This window comes from Carassius gibelio, chromosome A24 (assembly GCF_023724105.1).
Source record: "Carassius gibelio isolate Cgi1373 ecotype wild population from Czech Republic chromosome A24, carGib1.2-hapl.c, whole genome shotgun sequence".
Lineage (NCBI taxonomy): Eukaryota > Metazoa > Chordata > Actinopteri > Cypriniformes > Cyprinidae > Carassius > Carassius gibelio.
The window spans coordinates 2,231,260-2,257,113 of NC_068394.1; the positions used below are offsets into that span (position 1 = coordinate 2,231,260).

Sequence of the window (25,854 nt, forward strand, 5' to 3'; positions counted from 1 at the left end):
TGGGGGGCAAACAGGTGGTGGGCAGTTGAACTCTCTCACACAGCAAACACTCTCACAGGGGAGCGACTACTACTGCGATAACACACGTGCATACTGCCGCAAGCACACAAATACTCTCGTGTTTAATCTCTTAATCTGCATGGATTAGAACGCATACGCCCGCGCCAGGAACACGCAAATGCGCAGACGCACACATGATGGGAAAAGACCATGGATTTACTGTGTTAAACAAACTTGCTCCTGTTTTAATGCCGTCAAACGACGTGTGTGTTCACATGAAACGCATTTCACCGCAAATCCAAATGAAAGAAATTGCATTGTATTCAATGAAAATTAAACCTATTTTTGGAGATTTTTGTTTTGCAATTAGACATTATTTTGTTTATATATATTGTTGTAATGCAGAAATCCAACTTTATTATCGTAATGTGAATATATATATATAATATATATGTGTATACATTGTATTATTTAAATTGTTAAATATTTGTAATGATTTTAAAGCACTTTTAAAGAAAGAAACTGCAGGCAAAATGCATGCACTGGTAAATTTTTAGGTAAATTTTGCAGGTTTTTTTTTTCTCCATAACTTTTCTTCTTTTAGACTAGAGGAAAGAAGAATTCCTAAATATGCATTTAAGGATTGATTTAATCTATTTGTGCCTGTTAATTCCATTATAACACATACATTTAAAGACTGTTTTCTCAAAAATAGGACAAATCTCCAATGAAAGCAGTACTTACAGTGCATTGACCAAATTTAAGGGATTTTATTCCTGCAAGCTTTTAGAGAAGGGTTTGTTCATATAGCATTTGCCTGAACATTATATTCCTAAATACCTGGTGAAAATTGGTAAACCATATTTTCTGATTTACGGAGAGATAAAAAGAGACATTTAGTATGTCAACAAAATGTAACAGTTTTAAGCCTGGCTGCATTGACTGTTACAGTTTTTTGCTCTAGAAATAAATGCAAATTTAATTATCTAATACCTCATTTGCATATTCAAATATACAGTTTCAGAAGACTTATCATACAAAACAGCTGTCTTAATTTACTGATTAATCAGCTGATCTATTAGTTCACATTTGTATCCTATTCACCTGTAGTTTATTATGATATTCACCATTGAGATTTCGAGGTGAAATGTGACCCGTTCTTGTGAGATTATGATCAGCGAAGAGCGTTTGCATGCTGAAGATCTCTGTGGTGACATGCAAACCTGTTGGTGCGTCTTTTAAACAGCGAGGGAATCAACTGATTAGCTTTGATTCCCCATTGTGTGTGTTAGGGGTCGAAGGGTTAGACTGGCTCCACTAGGCCTGAAGTACACAAGAGAGAGAGACTGGTTCTGTTGACCCTAGTAACACACACACTGATCTGTAAAACTGTCCTCACTGCCCCCTCCTGTTGCTTACTGTCACACACACTCCACCTCCAAATTTTGGCTGGTCAGACTGCAGTCTGTCTGGTGCCAAGAATCAAATTTCAGACTCTCCTTTTCACAGCCACATATAACTCTCAGAGAGGTATCCCTCTGCCCCCTTTCCGTCTGTCATAGCCAGCTACTCTAACAGAAAGAGAGATGTCGTCCCGTCCGCTCTTTACGCATTCCTAGTAAAGCATTCCAAATGTCACCAGGGTTTTGTTTGGCAGAATCACTGTTTTTCTCACACATCCTCAAGACATTCTCTCGACTAGACTAGAAAATGTGTCTGGCTTCAATGGAAGTGAATTAGCATGGTTCAAATCGTAATTATCTGACTGCCATCAATTCGTTGCAGTGAATGAAGAGCTATCGTATCGACCACAAGTGCAGTATGGAGTACCTCAAGGCTCAGTACTAGGGCCGTTACTTTTCACGCTTTACATGTTACCCTTGAGAGAGAGACTGGTTTTGGTACCTTGCCTCTGTCGCCTCTGGCTTGGTAGTTGGAGACACTTAATTTCCAGCGATTTCGGCAATTTGACTGCACAGATACTATTTAAACTGAGCTGTGCTGGATAATGACTATTCACTGAATTCAACGATTAACTGCCTTTTTGCATTATTGACAGTTTTCCTATTTAATGCTGTTCAGTTGCTTTGTCACAATCGGTATTGTTCAAAGCGCTGATTCTCAAACGATTCAATCAAAACAGTTCTAAGATTGAGTCTCTCTAAACCCCTCCTTTCCTTTGATTGGTCAGATGGCCCAGTCTGTTGTGATTGGTCTACGTGTCAGAAACAATTCTCCCATTGCCATAATTCTGTATTTTGAATGCTCAATAGAAAATATAAACATCTATTATGTATCATACTTACAGGTTGTGATTCAGTGAAGTCAGCTGGTCCAAATAAACTGGGTTTATTAGAGAAGCTGTCAAAAGTAAAATGACGTGTTTGTGGGTTGGGTTAAGTTGTTTTCGGACACCAATGTAAAACATAGGTGGGAAATATGCAAATGTATTACCCTGTGATATGCATCCGTCATGAAAGTGGGATTTCGAATTACTGACGACTCATTATGGCCCAATAGAGTTGGTTCTTTATTTTAGGAGACAATAACTATTTATTGTGCACTTGTACAACTTTTCAGATCATTTACATTCACATACAACTACAGTGCATGAAAGGCAATATTGGAAATAAATATGATGGAATAACATGCATTGATGCATTGTGCAGAATAAGCCCAGGGACGTTCCCATTGTTCCCATTTATTTTCTGTATAGCAACATCAGGTCTAAAAACCAAGTGACAAAAATACTCTCCAGCTTTATCATTGTCATCATTGAAACGAAGCGGATAATTTAGCAGCCACATTAGTGGAGGTATCCGGCTGAGTTTGATCTTGGAGGTAAATGTGAACATGTGTTCGGGGAAATGGTAAAGAGTAATCTCTTACCATCAGTGAGCTCAACACATGCACATGTGTGCAGGATTGCATGTGTTTATATGAGCCTACTGTTCTCAATGGCTATTATTCTTAGACCGAGGCATTACTCACCAAATTTTCCATACTATGGCCTATTCTCGTTTAGCCTTGACTTACTGGATGTGTTAAATGTGCTTGTATTTGCATGCAAAATTTTGCTTTGACTTTTGATGTGATGCCAGAAAAAAAATCCCCAGATATTTGAGCAGTTTTGCCCCCATCTTGACTGTGGTTTGTGCACACAATGTAAATAAGTGTGTTTTGCTGTGCATAAGTGCAATCCAATCATTTTTCAAATGAGTAGCATTTTGAATTACGAATAATGTTCGAAAAATCTAAATGTTATCCCGCCTGACTTGAGATTCTGAACAAAGCGTCACATGATCAATGTACAGAAGTGCTACTATGTTTCTTTCTTTTTTCTTTTTTGCTAATGTTTCAAAGTTCTAAATCTTTCAGATTTGGTATTCCTGGTTTTTCGTGTGGTCTCAGACGTTTGGACATCACGGTAGTTGTGTGGTGGGAAACTATAAATGTGTGTGTGTGTGTGTGTGTGTCTGCTCCATTCTATCACTATTCGTCTGATTGGGTGCTGAGACGCCTGTGTTAACATGTGGTATCCCTGTTTCTTTTGTTTTTCTCCCTTTATCCCTCGTTCTTTTATCTGCTAGTCTTTCATGTGAGTGTGCGCCGTTCGCTCAGCAGTCTGTGTGTTCGGCACAAGAGCAGAAGCTTTAAGCCCAGCGATCAGCCGCCTTTGAAACTGATCCGACCTGCCACAAATATACTCACTTTTATCTGCACACAGCACATACCTGTCCATTAAAATAACCACGTTATTATCAGAGCACTCGGAGGTGTTCGCCTGTTTCTGGCCGTGTGTATCTGACGTGGACAACGCTCCGTCCTAATACGAGAGCATTTGTGACAGTTGTAGTTCTTGGAGAGCTTTGTTCTCTTTCCAACTCCAAAGTCCCTCTGAATGAATCTTCATATCCATGTACACACATATACAATATTAGTGGTCAATCAATATAGGTTTTTAATTTAGATTTGACTTTTAGTCCCTTCCAAGATTACTCTATTTTTTTTTTTCTTTTCTTTTTAAAAGTAAAACCTCACTATTTTTTATGTTTTAGAACAAGAAAACGTATTTGCAAGAAAGATTTTAAGGGGCCAAATTTAGGAAGATAAACTTAATTCAAGTTTTATTTTCTGATAAGTCAAGCACAATTATGCATCTCAAGTATTTTTGATTTGTTCTACATTTATTTAAATGTATAATTATATAGGACCCATTACTAAACATTAGTTAATACATTAACTAAAATTAACTAATGATGAACAATTAATTTAGCAATTCGCAAACAATGAACTATGTCTTCGTTAACATTAATTCATAAAAATACATCTGCTTAATGTCAGCTCAGGTACGTTAAATATGAACAGGTACAGCTTTAAATTTTAGTTTTGTATTAGTAAATGTTGAAAGTAACTAAGATTAATAAATCTCTTTTATATCTAAAAAATGGTACCTTATTATATAGAGTGTTATTGAAATATTTAATGGAAACTTGTTGAATGAGTTTTGGTGGTGTATTTCTTGTATAAAAATACTATTTTTATATTGATGTATTAAAGTTCACAAATTTTTGCAGACTGAATACATAAACCTTCAAAGACAACAATTAGCACTTTTTTTAAATTATTATTATTTTGTCCTGAGGACAGTGCTGACAGCATCTCTCCTTATCTCTCATAATTTCTCATTTCTGATGTAATTTCTTTTTCAGGGCTGAGTCCAAAATGACTCAACAGGTTCCAGACCCCCATCCTCTGATTCCCCGCAAATACTCCAGCACGTCATGTTCGTCTCCGCCGAGTGCTGCACGACGTCTCTACAGAAACCTGTCTGGAAAGTTCCGCACGGCGAACCTTGTTCCGGACGAAACGTTTCTCCCGAGCCAGTCGGACAAGGACCACTTGCACAAAACCACCATGGTGAGATGCAAACACTTCAACAAGAATTATGCAATAATAAAAACCAAATTAGTCTTGCATGACTACTGAATTTTGACTTTGCAGCTTGTGAACCGCCCACTTTACATATGACTGACGCATAATGCAGCCAATCACAATTGATGATGCTTTAACCTTCAAAAAACCATATTGCAACTCAAAAATCTTATTCAGTCAAAAGTGACATTGGTATATTTCCTACATGTTGTGTTTGCAGTTCTACAGCATGCATTGTTTTATGTGTGTGAGATATATCTATGCATGCATGTCTAGTTCCAGGGAAACGCAGCTCTGTTTGAAGCCGTGGAGCATCAGGAGCTGGACGTGGTGGAGTCTCTGTTGAACACCTTCAGTCTGGAGGAGCTGGATTTAAATACCCCCAACAGTGAAGGGCTGCTGCCGCTCGACATCGCCATCATGACCAACAACGTGCCGATGGCCAAACTTCTGCTGAGAGCCGGGGCCAAAGAGAGTCCCCACTGTGAGTACACACTCCCTGTGATCAAACACATGCAGCACGAGCCCCGCTTTATGAATCATAAACCATACATCGACAGATGTTTGCCACATGCTATACATTACAATGAAGCGTTAGTGGCTTATTGCTTCAATCAAACGGCGGCAGCAGCAGTGTGATATGGTATGCAACACCAATGATCAAAACGAAATGTCAATTTTAACACCACTTTATATTGTCATCATTATTTTCACTGTAATATGTTTGGGAACGTCAAGTCATATTTCATCTTTCAGTTAAAAAAATTAATAAAACATTATATTTGATAAATAAAAATATGCACATTATGTATTGTTTAATATATTATTCATAAAATTCATAAAACATGACGCATAATTTTTGGAGCATTTTTTAAAACTCAAATTAAATTAAACTTATTTTTATTGTAAATAATCATATTGTAAATTTTCTTGGTAGCATTTGCTGTTCTGAAATTCATTTATGTTAATTTAAAAAACATATTCAAGTAAAAAGACAAAGGTTATTATTATTATTATTTTTACATTGCGGTAATACCGTTTTTAGGGAGAATTTTTTTATAAAAATTTACACATTTGAATGATCCTGAAACATAATTAAATATTAAATGAAACATTTAAATGTGAAGCATTTTTTATAAATTTAACCATTTATTGTAACAAAGTAATATAACTATCAAAAGCTACCTATTAAAGATAATTCAAATTAATTTGCTTATTAACTTGTTTTTACAGTGGTGAACATGGCCCATTTATAACTCATTCAGTGCACGTTTAAAGTCCATTAATTCATTTTCACTGATGTTTAACTGTACACAAGTAGGATATAGGGAATACAGTGAATATTTCAGTGGAATTGGGTTGACCAATCAATCAAATAAAAGAGGTTTCATTGCCTCTCACATGTGTGTTTTTGTTTATAAAAGAAAATTATATAAAAAAAGACATCTTTTCCTTTCTCGTCATTAATAGGAAAATAAAGTGGTTAATGGCTTTTCATGATTTGATGAGATGTTTGCAGGTGTTTGTTTAGTGTGTTTTTGTACCCTTTAGTTCTAAGTCTTGAAGGCAGAGCTGCTCACCTGGCCTCGCTGGTGCAAGAGGCGGAGCATCGCATAGCAGAGCTTGTTGCACATGTGAAGGGGGAGGAGCCTGGGGAGGGGGAGGGGTCAAACAGAGAGAGGCAGCTGAAAACCTTGGAATGGAAGCTCCGCCTCTACATGCGCATGCAGACGGGATACACACATGCCAGTAAGCAAACCACACACACACACACACACACACACCTACACACACACACAGTCCTGTGTGGCACTGAGTGTGTCTTTGTGTTGAATACAGGTCGTCCTGAGCCTCCCAGTGTCGTCCAGCTGTCCGTCAGCAGTGGCACCAGTCTCAGAGTCTACTTCCAAGAGCCTCTTTGTCACAATTCTGCTGTTATTACCAAATACCGCGGTGAGTGACCCCTGACCCCTGTTTAAGATTTCGATTATACCACTAAAACACATGAACACACACAACAGACCGGTCAACTAGCTGGTAAGAATCCAAATCATTTGACGGCCAACTAGAGAATATATTCCTTACAGTCGAGATGATAGTAGTAGTAAGTAAAATATTTGTATAATATTAAAGTTGTATCGATATTTTAACTGCCTTTTATTTTGATATATTTTCAGTTTTAAAGTAGTAAAAACAATTATTGTAAGTAAGATAAATATATACTGTAGTAGTTTTTTTAGTTTTCTTATTTTTAGTCATTTTGTTATTTGTGCTTTTGTCATTTTATTAGTGTTTTTTTTTTTTATATTATACTTTTTCGGTTTTAGATTTACTAATTTAACTAATTTAAATTAGTTGCAAAGTAAAAAGTTATAATTTTAATTTAGTTTAAGTCTAATAGTTATATTTCGTTTTATTCCAGCTGTATTGCAAATTGAAAACAGCAAAAACAGCAAATAACAAAAATCGCTTTACTTTTAGTTAATTAATTAATTTAGTTAATTATTTACTGATAATGACCTTGATGCTGTTATATACAGAAAAAAGCCTTTCTTCTGGTTGTAGTATCTGTCAGACAATAGGGATGTTGAATGGGTCCCTGAGTGGTGCAAACTAATTTTAGAAATTTGCTGATCAGACTTTGGGAACAAAAGACTACCCCGTATCTTTTCATTTTCACATTTTGCCACTACATGATATAAAACAACAGCCCACAAATAGACCAGGACACAGTTTGTTTCACCATATAGAGCAAGCCCATTTCAAAGCACATTATATGTGACTAGTAGACACAGAACTAGGTGACTATTCAGTGCAGTGCAGACTAATGACTGCTTCTTATGTGTGTCTCAGTGAGCTGGAGCAGCGTTCCTTCATTTACTCCATTACTGGGTGAGACGCTCATTGAAGACGTGACTCAGCTCCAGTATGACATCACTGGACTTCCAGCGGTTAGTATGTGGAGTAAAACATACTGCAAACAATATCACCACAGCTGTCAAGCTCCAAAAAAGCACTGGAACGTTTCACAACATACAGCTTGTGCACGATATTTCAGGATTTCTGAAGCCAGATGATAGCTTTGTGTGAGAAACGGACTTGACATTAAAGTTATTTGTAATCTGCTCCATCTTTGTGAATCACTTTAACCCAGAAAAGTGTTTTTAGTTTTATGAACGAACTTTTTCTGAATGAAAGAACGAGCATTGTTTGAAAGCAGCGGATTTCAACAACTAGGGAGCCTCAGCAAAATGACTCTTAAAAATTAAAAATATTTAAATATAGACAGAACAAGCATTAAAATAATCTAAAACAACTAAAAAAAATAAAAAAAACAGCCCTTCAACTGCTTCTAGACCTGGTAAAGTCATATATGTTAATGATTTCTGAATTTTCATTTTGGGTGAACTGTCCCTTTAAGCTATAATATATCTTTGATTCATTTTAATATTCTAATTAATTTTAATATTAATTGATTAATTTTAAGATTACAGTTAATTTCTTCAGAGGAAAGAAACATTGTTTTAGAGGTGAGGAACCTTTTAAAGAAAGATTATTGTTTAAGTTTTGTTATGAACTTTTATCATTTATATTTATTATGTTTCCATTTAGCTTTATTTTTTTTTTCTCTTCAACCTGCATTTTATATTTTATTTCAGTTATTTGCCAAGCCAACATTTCTATATTTTCCCTATTTCTATATTTAGTTTTGTTTAAGCTTCAGTTATTTCAGTTGATGAAAACTAATTCTATTTTTATTGTTAGTTCATTATAGCAACATAACATTATAATAAAAATATTGTTTTTTATTGGTTTTGTAAGAACAACAAAAGTGAGCAAACAACAAACAAAAAAGACCAAAGAAATTATTGAACAAACAAATAAATAAAAATAAATAAAGCCTGATGATTCTGAACTCTACTGGAAAACAGAGAGAATGTTTTTAATGAATTAAACACAGTGGAAGGTTGTGTTAAATGTACTCTCTCTCATTGCAGGGCACATGCTGTTATGTCCAAGTATCAGCTTTTAATATGAAGGGATGGAGTTCACCTCAGATCGCTGAACCTGCTTGTGCTACTCCTTCAAGTGAGAACACACACACACACACACACACACACACACACACACACACCACATTCAACAACTACAAACAGGATAGATGTTAGTTAAATTTAGCTTTCTGAGAAAATGCATGACGTGTGTGTTTGTGTGTATGACATTATGTATCTGTGTTTTTGTATGTTATATCTTTCCTCATTTTTATGTTTGTGAGGACAAGCCCTCCTTTTCTTCCACAGATTTTAGGGCTCTTTTACTTCAAGTGTGTGTGTGTGTGTGTGTGTGTGTTCTTGAGCATGCTAGATTAAATGTGTGTTTTTTTTGTTTTCCATTTCGACTCCCTCTGGAAATATTTGCATGGCTATGAGAAGCTGTAAAGTTGCAGACAGAACGGCTCTTATGCACCAACTCAAACACACACACACTCTCTCACACACACTTGTTGTCTACCTCTACAATTCATGCTCACACACACACGCCATTTTACGGGCACACACAGAATTTATTTTCACTCCGTTTCTCTTATTTACATCAAGTATGCGTCCTTTTTCCTGCTCTCTTATCTATTTCATATCGCACGTGCACGCACACACACACACACACACACTCTCGTGAGGTTAGCGGGGCTGAAGAGAGGGTCTGTGTTAGACATTCCCGGAATAGAGTGTAGATGTTTTCCCTGCCTGCAACCAACATACTGTCAGAACATTATCTTGTTTACTGTCCCAAGAGTGTGTGTGTGTGTGTGTGCCTGATGCAGGTATAGAAGGTCAATACTGAATGATTTACTGACAGATTAAATCATCCTAGCAATGCTTTAGCATTGTGGTGACAGTTTTACCATAAGAAATGGTGACCAGTGCACTGGTTCTTATCTCTCTCTGTGTTTCTGCAGGCTGGAGGGAGGTGGACGGTCTTCCCCCCCGCCAGCAGGGTCTGAAAGAGGCGTTAGAGCAGCTCCTGGGGCAAATTAAAGGGACGCACCGTCACTGCGCCTGCCACGGTAAACACTTACTCACTCACACTGGACCTGAATGAAACCCTCCTCATTCATACAGAGTCATCACCACCACTAACATTACAGTGCTTTAAACAAATGCTGAGTGAATGATTCAGAGGTCTGGAGCGCGTGGGGGTCTGCGGTGCGATGCTGGGGGTCCTGTTTGTTGTTTTTAGGGCATCAGTGCTGAGGGTTTATTTTACTGGGAGTTAAAGGGGATACATTTGACTCGACTGTACGGAGTTAAGAACAACAGTGTGTATGATCACATACTCTGAGGAAATAACCAGCTGCTCGTTCCTGTCTCTTTAGACTCCAGTTAAACTAGAAAAGGTCTTTTGGATACGTAGGCATCAACTGCCCTACGGAAGCCTGTTTAAGCACTGACATTTTTTTATCTGAAAACACTAATAGTGCTGTAGTGTTTTCATGGTATGCGATATTGGGTACTTTATTTATGTGCATTGTGACATTATGTTTTACAACAGTTAAACACATTTAAACTCCTCTTATCATTAAATTATTCTTATTTTATTAAAATGCTGTAATGGAAATCATCCTCTCGTGAGATGATGTTTATTTTTTCCGTTAAAATCAGCATAAATTATATTCTGTACAACAAAAGTATATTTTATAAGTGCTTAATTGTTATAAAAATAACATCTCAATTCACTAAACTTATTTTAATTTTGTTTAAAAATAAGACTTTTATTTAGTAATACTTTTTGGTAATTTAATTTAAATAATTATTTTATTACAGTAATTGCCATTTTTGGCAGTATGTCAAAAAGCTATGTTTTATTCTGTTTCAATCACTAGTGTTTTATATGCATGTTATATACATTAATGGTTCTAATCTAGATCCTTATGAATATTCAAGTTAAAGTTAAAAAGCAACAGCTATTACTATTGAAAAGCAAATACTGTTAGTGAGTTATCATTTCATCTGAAAGCTAAAAGTGCAGATCTGAACTCCTCTGCATGAATATCTGCTCTGCTTTTGACATGTCTGACTTCTCTGTGTGTTTAGAACAATGCAAAGCCTCGTCAAACACCAGGAAACACTCTGTGTCTAAAAGCCTGAGACATCTCTTCCAGGCCACCAGCAAATTTGTCAAAAATCTGAAAAGGTGAGAGAAAACGGCATCAGAAAATGCCTGCTGCAGTGTTGAACACTCTAAACACATATCTTGCATTATCTCTGACTTTCTCTCTTCCTCTCTGTAGAGGCCTTTATCTGGCCTGTATATTTTATAAAGATGAAAACGTTCTGGTGACTCCAGAGGATCAGCTGCCCGTCGTTGAGGTGGACGACTCGTGCAGCTGTCACGCGCAGGATTTACTCTGGTTTACAAAGGTAACAAAGTGTTGCATGCAACCAAATCACTCTTGTGAACATTCTTGTGATAACCAATCAATGCTTTTGTGATAGGTCTGGTTTGGTGAGGTGTATTGCCTGTAGTTTAGTTTATTATTATTATTTTTATTTTTATTTTTAATAAATGGATTTATTATTCATTATAATTGTTAAAAAACTAAATGTATATTATTTAAATATATAATATTTTATGTATTAGTCAGCGTTAATTACAGTATATAGCACTTTATACAATACGGATTGTTTCAAAGCAAATATATGCAGTACACACAAATAAATCATGCAAAACGAAAACTTTTATTTTGAATGTGATAAATCGCGATTAATATTTTGTCAGCACTAAATATAAAACATTGTAAATGTAGTTCACATCGTTAAAGATAAGGAGATTAATGTTACAGTCTGATTAATAATGAAATCGTTCATTACACTAAAACTGATTCAGTAATTTGCACCGCAGTACACAGTATCAACATTTGAATATTAAACATGCTCTTCATGGTGTTGTGTGTTGACAGGTGTCACATCTGTGGGAGGAGCTCTCATGGATGCAGCAGTGCATCAGTCCTGCACAGGCCTCTAGTTCCTGCACGCTTCAGACGCGCCTCAAACTGCTGCAGGCAGCTGCACAGCTACAGGTGAAGTCTATAGAGTCACCGGGGACGTAAAAATGCTTCAAAATAACCAACAGTTTTATTTATACCTGTAACATATACAGTATCCTAAGGTAAAGTTTCTTTTTTGGTTTGTTGTGCAGGCTCTCCTTGGCACGGTGGATCTCGGGCAAGTGTATTTTGAGTCCATCAAGGATAAGCACGGTAACGCTGTGTTGGTGCTGATGAAGGACATGAGCGCAAGTGCGCCGCTGGAAGGCGTACGCTGGATTCCTGTCAGTAAATTCCAGCTGCAGCGCAAGTCTTCCTCTTCCTCATTAGATGAGCCCAGTGCACTGGAGACGCTTCTCACCACACTGCATGTGAGTACTGTAAACACTAAAACACTGCATGTGAGTACTTTAAACACTAAAACACTGCATGTGAGTACTTTAAACACTGAAACACTGCATGAGTGTGCTTTAAACACTGAAACACCGAATGTGTGTGCTTTAAACACCGAAACACCGAATGCCTGTGCTTTAAACACCGAAACGCCGCATGCGTGTGCTTTAAACACCGAAACGCCGCATGCGTGTGCTTCAAGCACCGAAACGACGCATGCGTGTGCTTCAAACACCGAAACGCCGCATGCGTGTGCTTCAAACACCGAAACGCAGCATGCGTGTGCTTCAAGCACCGAAACGCCGCATGCGTGTGCTTCAAACACAGAAACGCCGCATGCGTGTGCTTCAAACACCGAAACGCCGCATGCGTGTGCTTCAAACACCGGAACGCCGCATGCGTGTGCTTCAAGCACCGAAACGCCGCATGCGTGTGCTTCAAACACCGAAACGCCGCATGCGTGTGCTTCAAACACCGAAACGCCGCATGCGTGTGCTTCAAACACCGAAACGCCGCATGCGTGTGCTTCAAACACCGAAACGCCGCATGCGTGTGCTTCAAACACCGAAACGCCGCATGCGTGTGCTTCAAACACAGAAACGCCGCATGCGTGTGCTTCAAACACCGAAACGCCGCATGCGTGTGCTTCAAACACAGAAACGCCGCATGCGTGTGCTTCAAACACTGAAACACCGCATGCGTGAGCTTCAAACACCGAAACGCCGCATGCGTGTGCTTCAAACACCGAAACGCCGCATGCGTGTGCTTCAAACACAGAAACGCCGCATGCGTGTGCTTCAAACACCGAAACGCTGCATGCGTGTGCTTCAAGCACCGAAACGCCGCATGCGTGTGCTTCAAACACCGAAACGCCGCATGCGTGTGCTTCAAACACTGAAACACCGCATGTGATCTTTAAACACCGAAACACTGCATGCGTGAGCTTTAAACATTCTCACTTAAATTACATTTTTAATGCTCAACGAGGCTGCATTTATTCAATCAGAAATACAGTAAAAAAAACAGCAATATTGTGAAAAATTATTACAATTTGAAATAACTGTTTTCTATTTGAATATATAGTCAAATGTAATTTATTTCTGTGATGTGCTGCTGTATTTTCAGCATCATTGTGATACTGAAGACTGGAGTAATAATGCTGAAATTTCTGCTTTGATCACAGTAATCAATTACATTTTACAATATATTCAAAAAGAAAAAGTTATTTTAAAATTTAATGATATTTCACAATATTAGAGTTTTATTGTATTTTTGAGCACTTCAATGCAGCCTTGGTGAGCAGAAGAGAATTCATTAAAAACACTGAAAACTTTTGACAAGTACTGTATATTTATGTCCAAAACCCAATTTTAGAATAATGAGAACCATAAATTCAGTCTAACTGTGTCCAAACATCTGAATTCATACAATTTAGATGCGTCGTGCCCAGTTTGACGTCAAACATCATCATTGACTTTCTAGTGTCTCATTATTGACGTCAAGCCTGGCATGACTCATTTTGATGCAGTGTATTTAGATTCAGAAAGCAATGTGAATTTGAAACAACTTTGGAGAGAAAATAAATATATATATATTTTTGGGTGAACGAATGCTTTAACTCTTATATAAAATAAATGAGCCCAAATCCAAAATAATCATTGGGGAAGAACAATTCAGCAGCTGTGAGCTTCTGTATTCCTCGCTCTTGTTCCTGGAGTGCCGTGAATTGTGGGATTATAACAGTAGCATTGTTCAGCTGATGATTTAGTCTGAGTGCTGTAAACACTTCACCCACCGCTGATCGTGTGTTTGGAGCGCCTCTGGCTCAGGAACATCAGCCTCAGTGTCAAAATGATGTTTTGTCTGAGCGGCTCAGATTTCCCCTGTGGTAAAGCTGTGTGTGTGTGTGGTGGAAGTGGTTCTACAGCTCAACAACCACATGGCTCCAGAGTCAGTCTCTCAGTCAAATAGTTTGGAAATGATAAACATGGGTCACTTTCAGGCTATTACAGGAAGTTCTTCATTCTGTGTGTGTGTGTGTGTGTGTGTGTGTGTGTTTGCCTATTTTTCCATTCCATATCTTTCAGACTGCACACAGAATGTTCCAGACACTGTATATCATCTTTTTTATTTGTATGTTTTTTTTTTTTTTTTTTTTAAGTACAAAGCAGTCCTGAACAGTCCTGGCTTTTATTTTGCAATAAAGTCCATTCAGCTGTACATTTTCCTGCTGAATCAAAGCAATATGTGCATGGATGTAAAGGAGAAGGTTGAAAAGGCTGATATGAGTTGAGATTATTTTATTAGCTTGGAGAATACGAGCACTGCTTGTACAAAACACACTTTTCCCAGGTGAACAGTCAGTTATTCAGAAATATTTTACCATGAATAACCAATCAGAAAGAGGTACTCCAGAGTAGCATTAATAACATGTCATGTTTATTTCACTTGTTTTGGGATGAATTTCTATCTGGACGTGTTCTTGACAGGTTTCTAGAGATTGTGTTCTCTAATGAGCTCTTGGTGTGCAGGAGAAGCTGGCGTATCACCGGCGCAGCAGGAAGTGTCTGTCTCCAGGCCTGTATCTGGGATATCTGAAGCTGTACACCTCGGTGGACCAGATCAGGATGCTCGTGTCACAAAAACACCCAAACGTACTCTGCCACGTCAAAATACGAGACAACGGCCATGTCTCCAGGTATGATGTGTTCATGGTTGTGTTATGCATGCGGATGCCTTTATATATGTGTGTAGTAATTATATGTGTCTCGTAGGGAAGAGTGGCAGTGGCTTCAGTCGCTGAGTTCGCTGGAGGACAGCGCAAAGGTGTGTGACGATGTCCAGAGTGCTCCACATCGCCTCCTACTGGACCTGCGGAGCGCTGCTAAAGATTTACTCACCTACATCAACATTCCCAACCGCCAGGTTTCTGCATTCACACTTCCACACATAGACACACACTGAGCTTGACTGCACAAGCATTTAATGCCATTTATGTGGAAATTTAGTAAATCGGCGCCACACAGTATTAACTGCACACATATACACACGACACAGATGAAACGCATGCCTGCTAGAACTTTTTGCATGTTTTGTGTGTGTAAATGAAAAAGTCATGGACATTTCTACACTGAAAACATTTGGTGTAGGAAACTGTAGTACATTTCACAAATAATTACAAGTAACACGCTGAATTAAATTTGAAATGTTATTTTTTTTTGCAAAACATACACCAATAGTCTTATATAAGTATATTTTCTGTGAAAAATAAAGGTTTTACAGTGTAAATAGTCATCCTTTCTGAATAAAAGTATTAATATCTTCAAAAAAGTGGCATAATGTACTGTAAATATTGTTTAACTGACCCTTTTGACTGATTAAATGCATCCTTTCTGTTTAAAAGTATTTATTTATTTTAAAAAAAGGCCTTTATTCACCATAAATAGTGTTTTCCTGTCTTTTTTTCATTAATTTAATGCATCCTTTCAGGAAAAAAGTATGGATTTCTTCGAAAAAATTGTCATAATGTACAACAAATAGTCTTTTACTGTCACTTTTGATTGATTTAATGCATCCTTTATGAGTAAAAGTAATATTTTCTACCAAAAACTGACAGAATTTCCAGCAAAGTGTTTTACCATCCATTTAATTAATTTAATGCGTCCTTGCTACATAAAAGTATTAATCCCTTTAAATGAAGTGCCATAATGTACCACAAATACTACAGTAGAGTCTGATGAATGAAAACCTTAACCATTAAAATCAGAATATTATATGCAGTAAAATAAATAAATAAATAAAAAGGTTCTTCAGAGAACCTACGATACTGCAAATACTAACGTCTCTCCTTTTCCTTCTATATCAGGCGCAGGATTTCCGTGTGTATGTGAAGGAGGTGGTTGAGTTGGGAGGGGGCGTGTCCTTCCTGTTGCTCCTCCCACCGTGTGAGGAGGTGTGTTCACCGCCCGGACAGAACCATCTCTGCTCGCCGCGCTCGGGTTTCCTCACCCTGCCGCTGCAGATCTTTGAGTTAGGTGAGACCACACACCAGAAACACATTCACACATGCGTATCTTCTGTCCCGTCCCCCTCCGTGCTCTCACTCTCTGTCTGTCTAGTTCATTTCGAGGCCTACTGCCCCAGTTTCATCGGTCTGTACTGCCGTGTGTCGGCTCTGCTGGCTCTGGAGTCCCTGATGTCCCAGCAGACTCTGCGTGAGGCGTTCTCTGAGTCCGAGCTCTTCGCTGCCAAGCAGAAACATCAGCAGGTTGAGGAGTATTTGCAGGTATTTCTGTCCTCCGTGCAATTCAACACTGGCAGCCCGCTGCCGCTCCAGTTCAGCTTTCATAGGTGAAACTGATGACAGTAAACCTGCAATAAAAATCAGAACAAACTGTTCGACCGTGGCATTTACAGTATCATCTTTAATAGACGCAGAGCTAAAGATCAGCCCATGTGATCAGTGAGCGGAGTCATCTGAATTTAAGATTGATGTTTGACAGTCTCCCATTGAACTACATTGATACACTGCAAAAAAGACTATTTTTAATGGTCTAATTGTTCAGATAAAATATCTAAATATATTAAAAATGATCAGTTTAATTAGGAAGCAACACTGTACAAGGTGTTAGTTTTTTTTCACCGTTTCTTAATATTAAATAACTTATTTAATATTTTATCTGCATGTTTATTTATTTTTTTAACAAGACTTTATCTTGTGATGAGTATTTCTGAAAAAAAAAAAAAAAAAAAAAAAAAAATATATATATATATATATATATATATATATATATATATATATATATATAAATGAAAAATAATTTAAACAAGGTCAACCTTGAATTATCTGTGAATAAAATAAAATGTATTTATTTGATGATTTGATAAGGAGACATGGTTATGACTTTTGATCAATTTTATAGATCATTACTGAATAAAAATATGAATTTTGTAAAAAAAAAAAAAAAATTTAACATACTGCAAATTTTTTTACTGTCGATTTTGATCAATTAGATCCATCCTTTTCAATAAAAGTATTTTTTGTTCAGATAAAATAACTAAAAATATGGAAAGATAAATTGACTAATGAGGCAACACCATTTCATATATTTAATTTATATCTCATGTATATTTTTATTTGCTTTATTTTTTTAATTTACTAAAGTATTTCTTGCATAGAAAACAATAAAGAAAAAAAAATGCATTTTTTTACGTGTTACATTACACACACACATACACACACACACATATATATATATATATATATATATATATATATATATATATATATATATATATATATATATATATATATATATATATATATATAACAATATAAAAAATATCAAATATAATATAGACTGTGTAAACCTTATAGGTTAATTAAACTAAAATTAAAAGTTTAAGTTAAAATATACTGGTTCAGCGACACAAATACCTTCAATTGCCCCAGAAGAGGATGATTTGAGAGGCAGCTGTTGTGTTGTGAGTTCAGATGAGATGATCATGTTAGTGTGTGTTGTCTCTCAGCATCTGGAGGAGCTGTGGCGTGATGCGCGGTGGATGGTGGTGCTCCAGTCGGCTCGGTATAAACATCAGAGCTCTGGAGCGAGCCTGGGCTGCATTATAGACTTCTCCAAAGAGAGTATTCCAGAGAAACCAGCGTCCACTTCCTCTCAGCTGGACTTCCTGCCCTCACCGACCCCGTCACCAGAGAGCACACGCAAACACAACGGTGAGAGAGAGAGCGCTGACATGCACGGATAACGTTTCGAATGTTTTACTCTCTTTTTTATGTTTTATAATCTCTTTATTTACATGCAAAACTGTTCTGATTTATATATGGCTAGATAATAATAATAATAATAATATAAATTATTTATTACAATTACAAAAGGAAACAAAAATAAGAAATATTACAATATTGCATGATCACAGTATCATATTGTAATCTTTTTACCGTTGAAACCAAAAATAATGAGTATTTAAGAAAAATGTAATTAAATCACAGTCTTTGAGATTTGATGATCGCACGAAGTCATATTGTAATTTTGTTTTTAATTTGATTAATCATGCAGCCCTATATTAAACCAAGCAATCGTTTATTGACATGATTATTTATGATTTAAAAAATAACATTTTAAATGATGAGTTAAGATACAGTTACGTCATCTGATAGAAACACTGAGAGTTTGACTGTAATTGTAGTCTTTTTGTTTCTAAAGCAAAATTTTATTTAATTGTCTTATTTGTAAAAAGTGGATATTAAGTAATATTCTTAAAAAATGGTCTTGTTATTGTTTTACCCTCATGTCATTCCAAATCTATATGCTGTTATTAATCTGTTGAACACAATATTATCATTTTTATAAAAAAATTTATTTTATGTTATAAATTCATTAAATTATATATTTTTGTATTTACAGTCCTTTACAGTGACTATAGGATATAAGCTCCGAAAAGTATAAAAGGACAAAATCACACACGCAAAAAAAAACAAAAAAAACAATTGTATAAAGTCAATAAATAATTACTTAAACTGGGGTCTGTTCCCCATTTTGTATTATTTATTTTATATTTATTTGAGCTTGACATCCCATACAGGTTTGGAATAACCTAAAGGTGAGTAAGTAATCTGAACTGTTCTTTTAAGAAGTCTGTCTTTCTGTCTTTCCCAAGATTCCCAGGGTCTGTCGGATGAGGATAACTCGTCGGAGGTGTTCCTCACCGCTGACAGCGAGTACAGCTCCAGTGTGGCCCAGAGCACCAGAGAACTGGACCTGCTCCCACCGTCTCCCTCCAGCTTCAGATCCTTCACCTCCACACAGTCCTCTCCTCGCTCCTTGCAGCCGGACGTGCTGCAGACCGGAGGAGGGGTGAGCAGACGTGAGCACATGATCGATAATGACTTCATCCTGCCGAGCCGTCAGATCGAGCTGCTGCGGGTCACCGAGAAGAGAACGGCGCTGTGCATCCGCACCAGCAGTCTGGAGCACCCTCCTCCCGTCTCAATGGAGACCACACCCACCAGCTCCTCCAATCAGAAGTGCTGGACACGCCCCTCCTCCTTAGACCTCTGCTTCCCTGAGCCCCGCCCCGTGCCTGTGCGCACCCAATCAGAGGACAGCGGCGTCCAGCGACTCTCTGCTGGTTCTCTTCACCTGCCGTGCCACAGCACACTGAGAGTTTACCCACAATACCGCACAGGCTTACCCAAAGACACCAGTGTCAAAGTGAGTGTGTGTGTGTGTGTGTGTGAGCTCATACACTAATCGTCACTGGATAAAACTCAGGGTGCTTTAGAGAGTATAGAAACGTAATTGGCCCTAGAAGAAGTTGTATTGGAATTTGAATAGAAATGACAGTAAGAGGAATTTGATTCAAAGAAATTGAATAACATACACATAGGAGTTTCAGTTTGTTTACTTTATATTAATTAATTATGCCTGTTTATGCACTGATTTACTGATTTCACTAATTTCACCGATTTCTTTTTACTAAAAATATTTTTTTTATTTAAGATATATTTTTAATACATTTTAAATATTTGAATAAAATAATAAATTTTTATTTGATTTTGTTTTCATTTAAATTGCTTATATTGACAGAATTCTAGCATTCTTGGAAATTAAGTGTTTTTTATATCATTGTCTATTATCTCAAATTTTCTAAATATATATATATATATATATATATATATATATATATATACCATTTAATTAAATGCTTAATACGTATACAAAACATAATAATTAATTACATTTATATAAGTGGCAATTGAAATCTTTTTTTTATTGATATCATCTAATATGTTTTTGTAATTCTATATATTCCAGAAGACATATTATTATTATTTTTTTACTTTTTTCTTTTTAATTTTGTTTCTGAAATCCTTATATTATATTATATTATGTTATATTATATTATATTATATTATATTATATTATATTTATATTATATTATATTATATTATATTATATTATATTATATTATATTATATTATATTATATTATATTATATTATATTATATTATATAGACATTTTAAACTCTCAATTAAGTTCTGCTAATTGTAAAGTTTCTTAGTACTATATTTGAGCATTAAGAAACCTAACCATAGTTTACTAAACTGATGATTAATCTGCTGACTTCATGTGTATGTGTCTGTGTTTGTAGCTGCGCGTGACTCTAGAGACGTCGGCCAAAGAGATGGTTCGTCTGGTGGTCCAGGAGATCAACGCTGTGTGCCATCGCCTGCAGAAAGCCACGCAGCAGGGCACCTGTGCCCCGGATCAGAGCGGAGCCCCGTCTGAGGGGTGTGTGTATGACAGCGAGCAGCTCCAACACTTCGGCCTGGTTCTGCTGGTGGAGGAGAGAGAGAAATGGCTACAGGACGATTTCTGCCCGCTCACGCTACAAAACCCATGGACTCGAGGCAAACTCTGCGTCCGCTTCAAAGAGTATTCCCCGCTCGCACTGCAGCACAGCAGAGCCACGACTGTTTGATCACGCAAACCTGTAAATACACACACACACACACACTGACTGAAGTGCATAGACTACTGAAGTACGCCGTTTTAGATTATGAATTACTTCATGAGGTTCGTGGTTAGCCAAGCGGAGTTTTATAGACGCTAACCCTTATGAGAAAATCAATCACTAATGAGAGTTAAAGTCAACATGAAATAATGTATAGTTCATCAGTGTACATTATTTTCATAATCTACCCACTGCTTTATATACTCCATATTACATATAATTCATAAAACTGATCAAAATGACAGTAAATATGAATATAATTAATAATAAATAAACTTTCTAACAATTGATAATGGTTTCCACAGAAATATTGTGCAGCACAGCTGTTTTCAACATTGATAATAATCAGAAATGTTTCTTGAGCCATAAATCTTTATATTATTCTGATTTCTGAAGATCATATGACACTGAAGACTGGAGGAATGATGCTGAAAATACAGCTGTGCATCACAGAAATAAATTATTTTAAAATGTATTCAAATAGAAAACAGTTAATTTAAATGGTATTAATATACCAGCAGTTTTTACTGTAGGTTTGATTAAATAAATGCAGCCTTGATGCAGAAAAATTAAACATTTAGTTTATTTCAGTGTCTATATATATATATATATATATATATATATATATATATATATATATATTATATATATATATATATATATATATATATATATATATATATATATATATAATTTTTTTTAAATCTTTAATGTTATTTTGTAACATTTTGAAATGGAAAGAAATAGTATTTTCTTGTAGAATATACTCCAATAATCTTTTTGTTTTTATTTTTTGCAGTTTACTAATGCATTTCTCTGAGAAATATGAAATTTATTAAGAAAGTCCATCACACTTAAAAAAAAAAACAATTGGTTATGAATGGCATTTCATGTTGACTTTAACTGGTTCCATGCATACTATCATCATCACATCTAACACTCAGGCCGCATGTCCACCAAAGCCTTTTTAGCCAGACTGAAGATGGAAAGCACTCATTGAAAACTTTTTTTTTATCAGTTAAGATAATTTATGCACTGAAGTAATATGGCAGATGCATTACAAAAGAAATGATTTCCCAATCATTGTTTCATTCCATCTGTTAAAAAAATGAATGCTCACAGACAAGTAATATTAACTTCTCCATTGTTGCTCAGTTGTAGTTCAAGCAGGGTGTGACATGTTTTAGCCCCGCCCCTCCTTCACTGTGATTGACAACAAAAACAACAAAAACAAGAACAAGAAAACAACAAAAACGTGTGAAATAAACGCTCAGAGCCTCGCCACGCTCCCGCTGTTTTAAAAACCGCTGCGCTCCCGTTGTCATCAATTGAAAAAATACGCTAGCCTCGGGGGAAAAGTGTTTTGGTGGACACGTGGCCTATTAATATCACTTTCTTTGCATATTTGGTTTAGTGCCACTTTAACACGATGGTGTAAGTTCAGTCTGGACAGAAACTCTTCCACACGTGTTCTGAAGTGAAATGTTTACAGCTTACCGTCGGCGGTTTGAAATCACCGAATAAACACTATGTCATGATTTCTGGGTCAGTGCATTCTTCCTCAGGATACCGTTAAACCCTTCCACCAAATACAGCGACGGCGGTCAGACGTATCCAAACTGTGAATACTCCATTAGGATTCTCCCTTGAGCAAAATACACTGAATTACTGAAGGTTTCTATAAACCGATGCACTTGAGAAGGAGTCTACACTGGAAGCACCACCTGAACAGAAGCTTTAGCCAAACGAAGAGTGCCGTTAAACCTGGTTTTGATTGTTTGTGGACACACGCGTTGGACTGAACGAATAATATAGTGCTGTAGAAACTCTTCCTGTTTCTAATGTTGATTTGTGTCGCTTTGAGGAGCGTTCACTTTTGTTGTAGTGTGGTGAGATTATTCTGGATATTGTGTTTGCTGTCTGTGTTTGGCCTCTGATGGACACACACAAGTGCGAAGTTAAAGTTTTGGTGCAATAATATTTTACACTGTAGCTCGGAAGCAGTTTTCTCTTCCGGATGAACGATGATTTGTGGAATCATGTACAAATACACACTTGAGCTGATACACAAGCACTGTTCCAGATGATTTGTGTGTGTGTGTGTGTGTGTGTGTACATGTTCCTAGCATGAGCTCATAGTCTTATTGTTGTCCATTTGATGAAAGCATAGATCTGAGCAGCTGCAGTGTGTGTGTGTGTGTGTGTGTGTGTGTGTGTGGTTTACTATCTGTATTAATACGAGTGTTTTATTTACAGCTCCTGCAGCTATTGTCTGATTCAGATTCAGTCAAGTCCTCCACGCGTCTCAAAATACAGGCAGGTAACAGAAAAATACTGCACATTTTCTTCATGAAATAGATTTTTAACAATAGCTTTTTAAAACTTTTAAATAATTAGTATTGTTATTTTTTTTAATCATGTTTTATATATGAATTCCCAGCAGTAAATTACCCGTGGAAACAGGAAATGCAGTGATCATCCATTCATATAAATTACTCGCAATCTACTTACAGAATAAATTTTAATATCTCGGTCAACTGTAAATATACAGTATTTTATGGAAGCACAGGATGAAAAATAGAAAGGATAAAAAAGTCAAAATTGCGAGATATAAACTCATAAATCTGAAAATGTTCCTTGGAATTCTGTTACATTTTTTTAAAATAAAGTTTGAAACAAAATGCTTTTAAAAAAAAAAAGCAAAGCCAGCAATAGAGATTCGTGCGAGTTGTTTTGATTTTCACATCACATCTTTTCTCTTCATTAGTGTCACTTTTCTGTATTATTTTTGAAGTTTCAATGCGTTTGAATCAGCTGTTCAAAAGTTCACAGATCAGATTTGTTTTCATTTTTTGAACAAAATGAATACTTCAGTTCAGCAAGGATGCATTAAATGAATCCAATCTGACAGTAAAAAAAAAATAAGCATTGAAAAAAGATTTCTATTTCAAACAAATGCAGTTCTTTTGAACTTTCTATTCATCAAAGAGCCTTAGAAGATAAAACATTCAAGGTTTCCATAAAAAAATATTGTGCAGCACAACTGTTTTCAATGTTTCTTGAGCAGTATATTAAAATGATTTCTGAAGATCATGTGACAAAAATACAGCTTGCATCGCAGGAAAAAATGACATGAAATATATTTGAAAAGAAAATAGTTATTTTAAATTGTAATAATATTTCAAAATTTTCTGCCTTTTTTATCAAATAAATGTAGCCTTGGTGAGAAAAAAAAAAAAACGTAAACTCTTAAGCGCTGGTGGATAAGTCATCCATCTTTCACTGCAGATCTGTTGTTTGAGTTGATATTTATTTTCTAATGCAATGGCAGAGCCGTTGTAACCTGTTTTCTCTGAAATAATAGCCTCTATCTGATTGACTGAATCCACACTGAGTGTCTCACTTCTACTAAGTAAAGTGTGGGAAACACTCGACACACACACACACACACACACACACACTCCCAATAGAAGAGTCCTGCTCGCACAAACAAACACTTACAACACAAACTGGCAGACCACACACACTGGTATACAAGGTCTCCCTCACACACACACACACACATGCATTAAAGTGCAGTGGAGCGTGTGGAAGACCACACACACGCTGCACCTTTAAGACCGTCGCTATGACGGTTATCGACAGTAACCTTAGAATCGTAGCAGGGTTCTCACACCTCCTAATTTTACCGTGTAGACTCCAGGAAGACCTGCGCTAAATTTAGCCCTGTGCAGATCTGCAAATACTGTTAGCAAAACATTCCCAAAAGAGCCTGAATGGATGTGATTCAGGGCTGTGCTGCAGATCTGTGAGAGCCGCCGGCGGAGAGCGTGTTTTCAGACGCGCTAATGATGCTAAGCTTGATCCGAGAGGTTACCTGCCATAATCTGAGGCAGCAATTAGTAAGAAGACAATCCCATAATGCATCGAAACAAGCTACGTTTACATAGTCCATCCAAAATATTTTTATAAAATATTTCATTTTTTTCTTGATTTTATTATTGATTTTATAGATTTTTCTTTTCTTATTTTTATAACTTTTTATATGTATTATACATGCTTTTAAATATGATACTTATATAAAAATATATAAAATTCACAATTCACCTTATATTATTTCCTGTTTATGAATAGAGGTGTAATCCATATAGTTTGTCTAACAACTTGCCATTCTTATTTTTGCCTTTATTATTATATTAATTAAAATATAATTAAATATAGAAGTAAATAAATATAGAAGTACAATATACAATAAAACAAAATTACTAAAGAAATACTTAAAAATTATCATGAAGCACTTTACATGTGCGGTCAACACAGAATAAGTGTACATCACAATAAAAGATTATTAAAATATCATGATTTAGTGTACCTTTAAGTTAATATTTTTAGTTTAACATTACTACTAAAAGTGTATGTAAGTGTGATGAGCATAAATGTGTCCTCTCTTTAACCACACTTGACTGGGAGTTTAGTTCATGAATATTATATTATCTGCATTATTTTTTTCAGAATACACTTTTAAGACTTGAAGTACACTGGAAGTTCACATTCAGTATGATTGAGTGCCCCTCTATTTCACGAGACTTCCACGCACCTTTAACTTGGTCTCTTCCTCTTTCTTTACAGCAGTGTAGTCACACACACAGTAGTGTAACACGTGTCGGCGTGAATGTAATTATATCTAACCTAATTGAGGAGCTCATCACTAGGTTCAGCCTCTATCTTTAAACCGCACAAACCGCAGCCTGTTATTCCCATCACGGCTCTGATTACAGTCTGAATGATAACAGACGTTATTCTGCTTCCGGTGCCTGGAGATGGGTCTGTAAGACTATACGTGATACCAACACAGCGTCCTCTGTGCATTTATAGCATGAAATGATGTGCAGAAATGCTCCTGTTTCACCTGTTCTGTGCTTATTGTGTGCGTTTTGTGTTGGGG

At 36.4% G+C, this 25,854-nt stretch overlaps 1 protein-coding gene across 5 annotated transcripts in view; it reads left to right on the forward strand.

Annotated features, from left to right (window-relative positions):
- Window positions 1–23,968, forward strand: part of LOC127945832 (ankyrin repeat and fibronectin type-III domain-containing protein 1) — a 63,025-nt gene extending 39,057 nt beyond the window's left edge. For 4 of the 5 annotated variants that reach the window (XM_052541920.1, XM_052541921.1, XM_052541919.1 and 1 more), the window contains 18 exons: window positions 4,713–4,920; window positions 5,212–5,419; window positions 6,487–6,684; window positions 6,775–6,888; window positions 7,789–7,886; window positions 8,934–9,024; window positions 9,893–10,000; window positions 11,028–11,127; window positions 11,225–11,354; window positions 11,894–12,013; window positions 12,133–12,351; window positions 14,905–15,071; window positions 15,148–15,298; window positions 16,239–16,407; window positions 16,492–16,658; window positions 17,903–18,107; window positions 19,052–19,605; window positions 20,547–21,494. In XM_052541920.1, the coding sequence (XP_052397880.1) occupies window positions 4,713–4,920; window positions 5,212–5,419; window positions 6,487–6,684; window positions 6,775–6,888; window positions 7,789–7,886; window positions 8,934–9,024; window positions 9,893–10,000; window positions 11,028–11,127; window positions 11,225–11,354; window positions 11,894–12,013; window positions 12,133–12,351; window positions 14,905–15,071; window positions 15,148–15,298; window positions 16,239–16,407; window positions 16,492–16,658; window positions 17,903–18,107; window positions 19,052–19,605; window positions 20,547–20,876 (3,337 nt within the window). In that variant the 3' untranslated portion in view covers window positions 20,877–21,494. Of the gene's footprint in view, window positions 1–4,712; window positions 4,921–5,211; window positions 5,420–6,486; window positions 6,685–6,774; window positions 6,889–7,788; window positions 7,887–8,933; window positions 9,025–9,892; window positions 10,001–11,027; window positions 11,128–11,224; window positions 11,355–11,893; window positions 12,014–12,132; window positions 12,352–14,904; window positions 15,072–15,147; window positions 15,299–16,238; window positions 16,408–16,491; window positions 16,659–17,902; window positions 18,108–19,051; window positions 19,606–20,546; window positions 21,495–23,165 lie in introns of those variants that run through there. The other variant, XM_052541918.1, reaches the window with a different exon arrangement.
- Window positions 23,969–25,854: the final 1,886 nt, after the last annotated feature.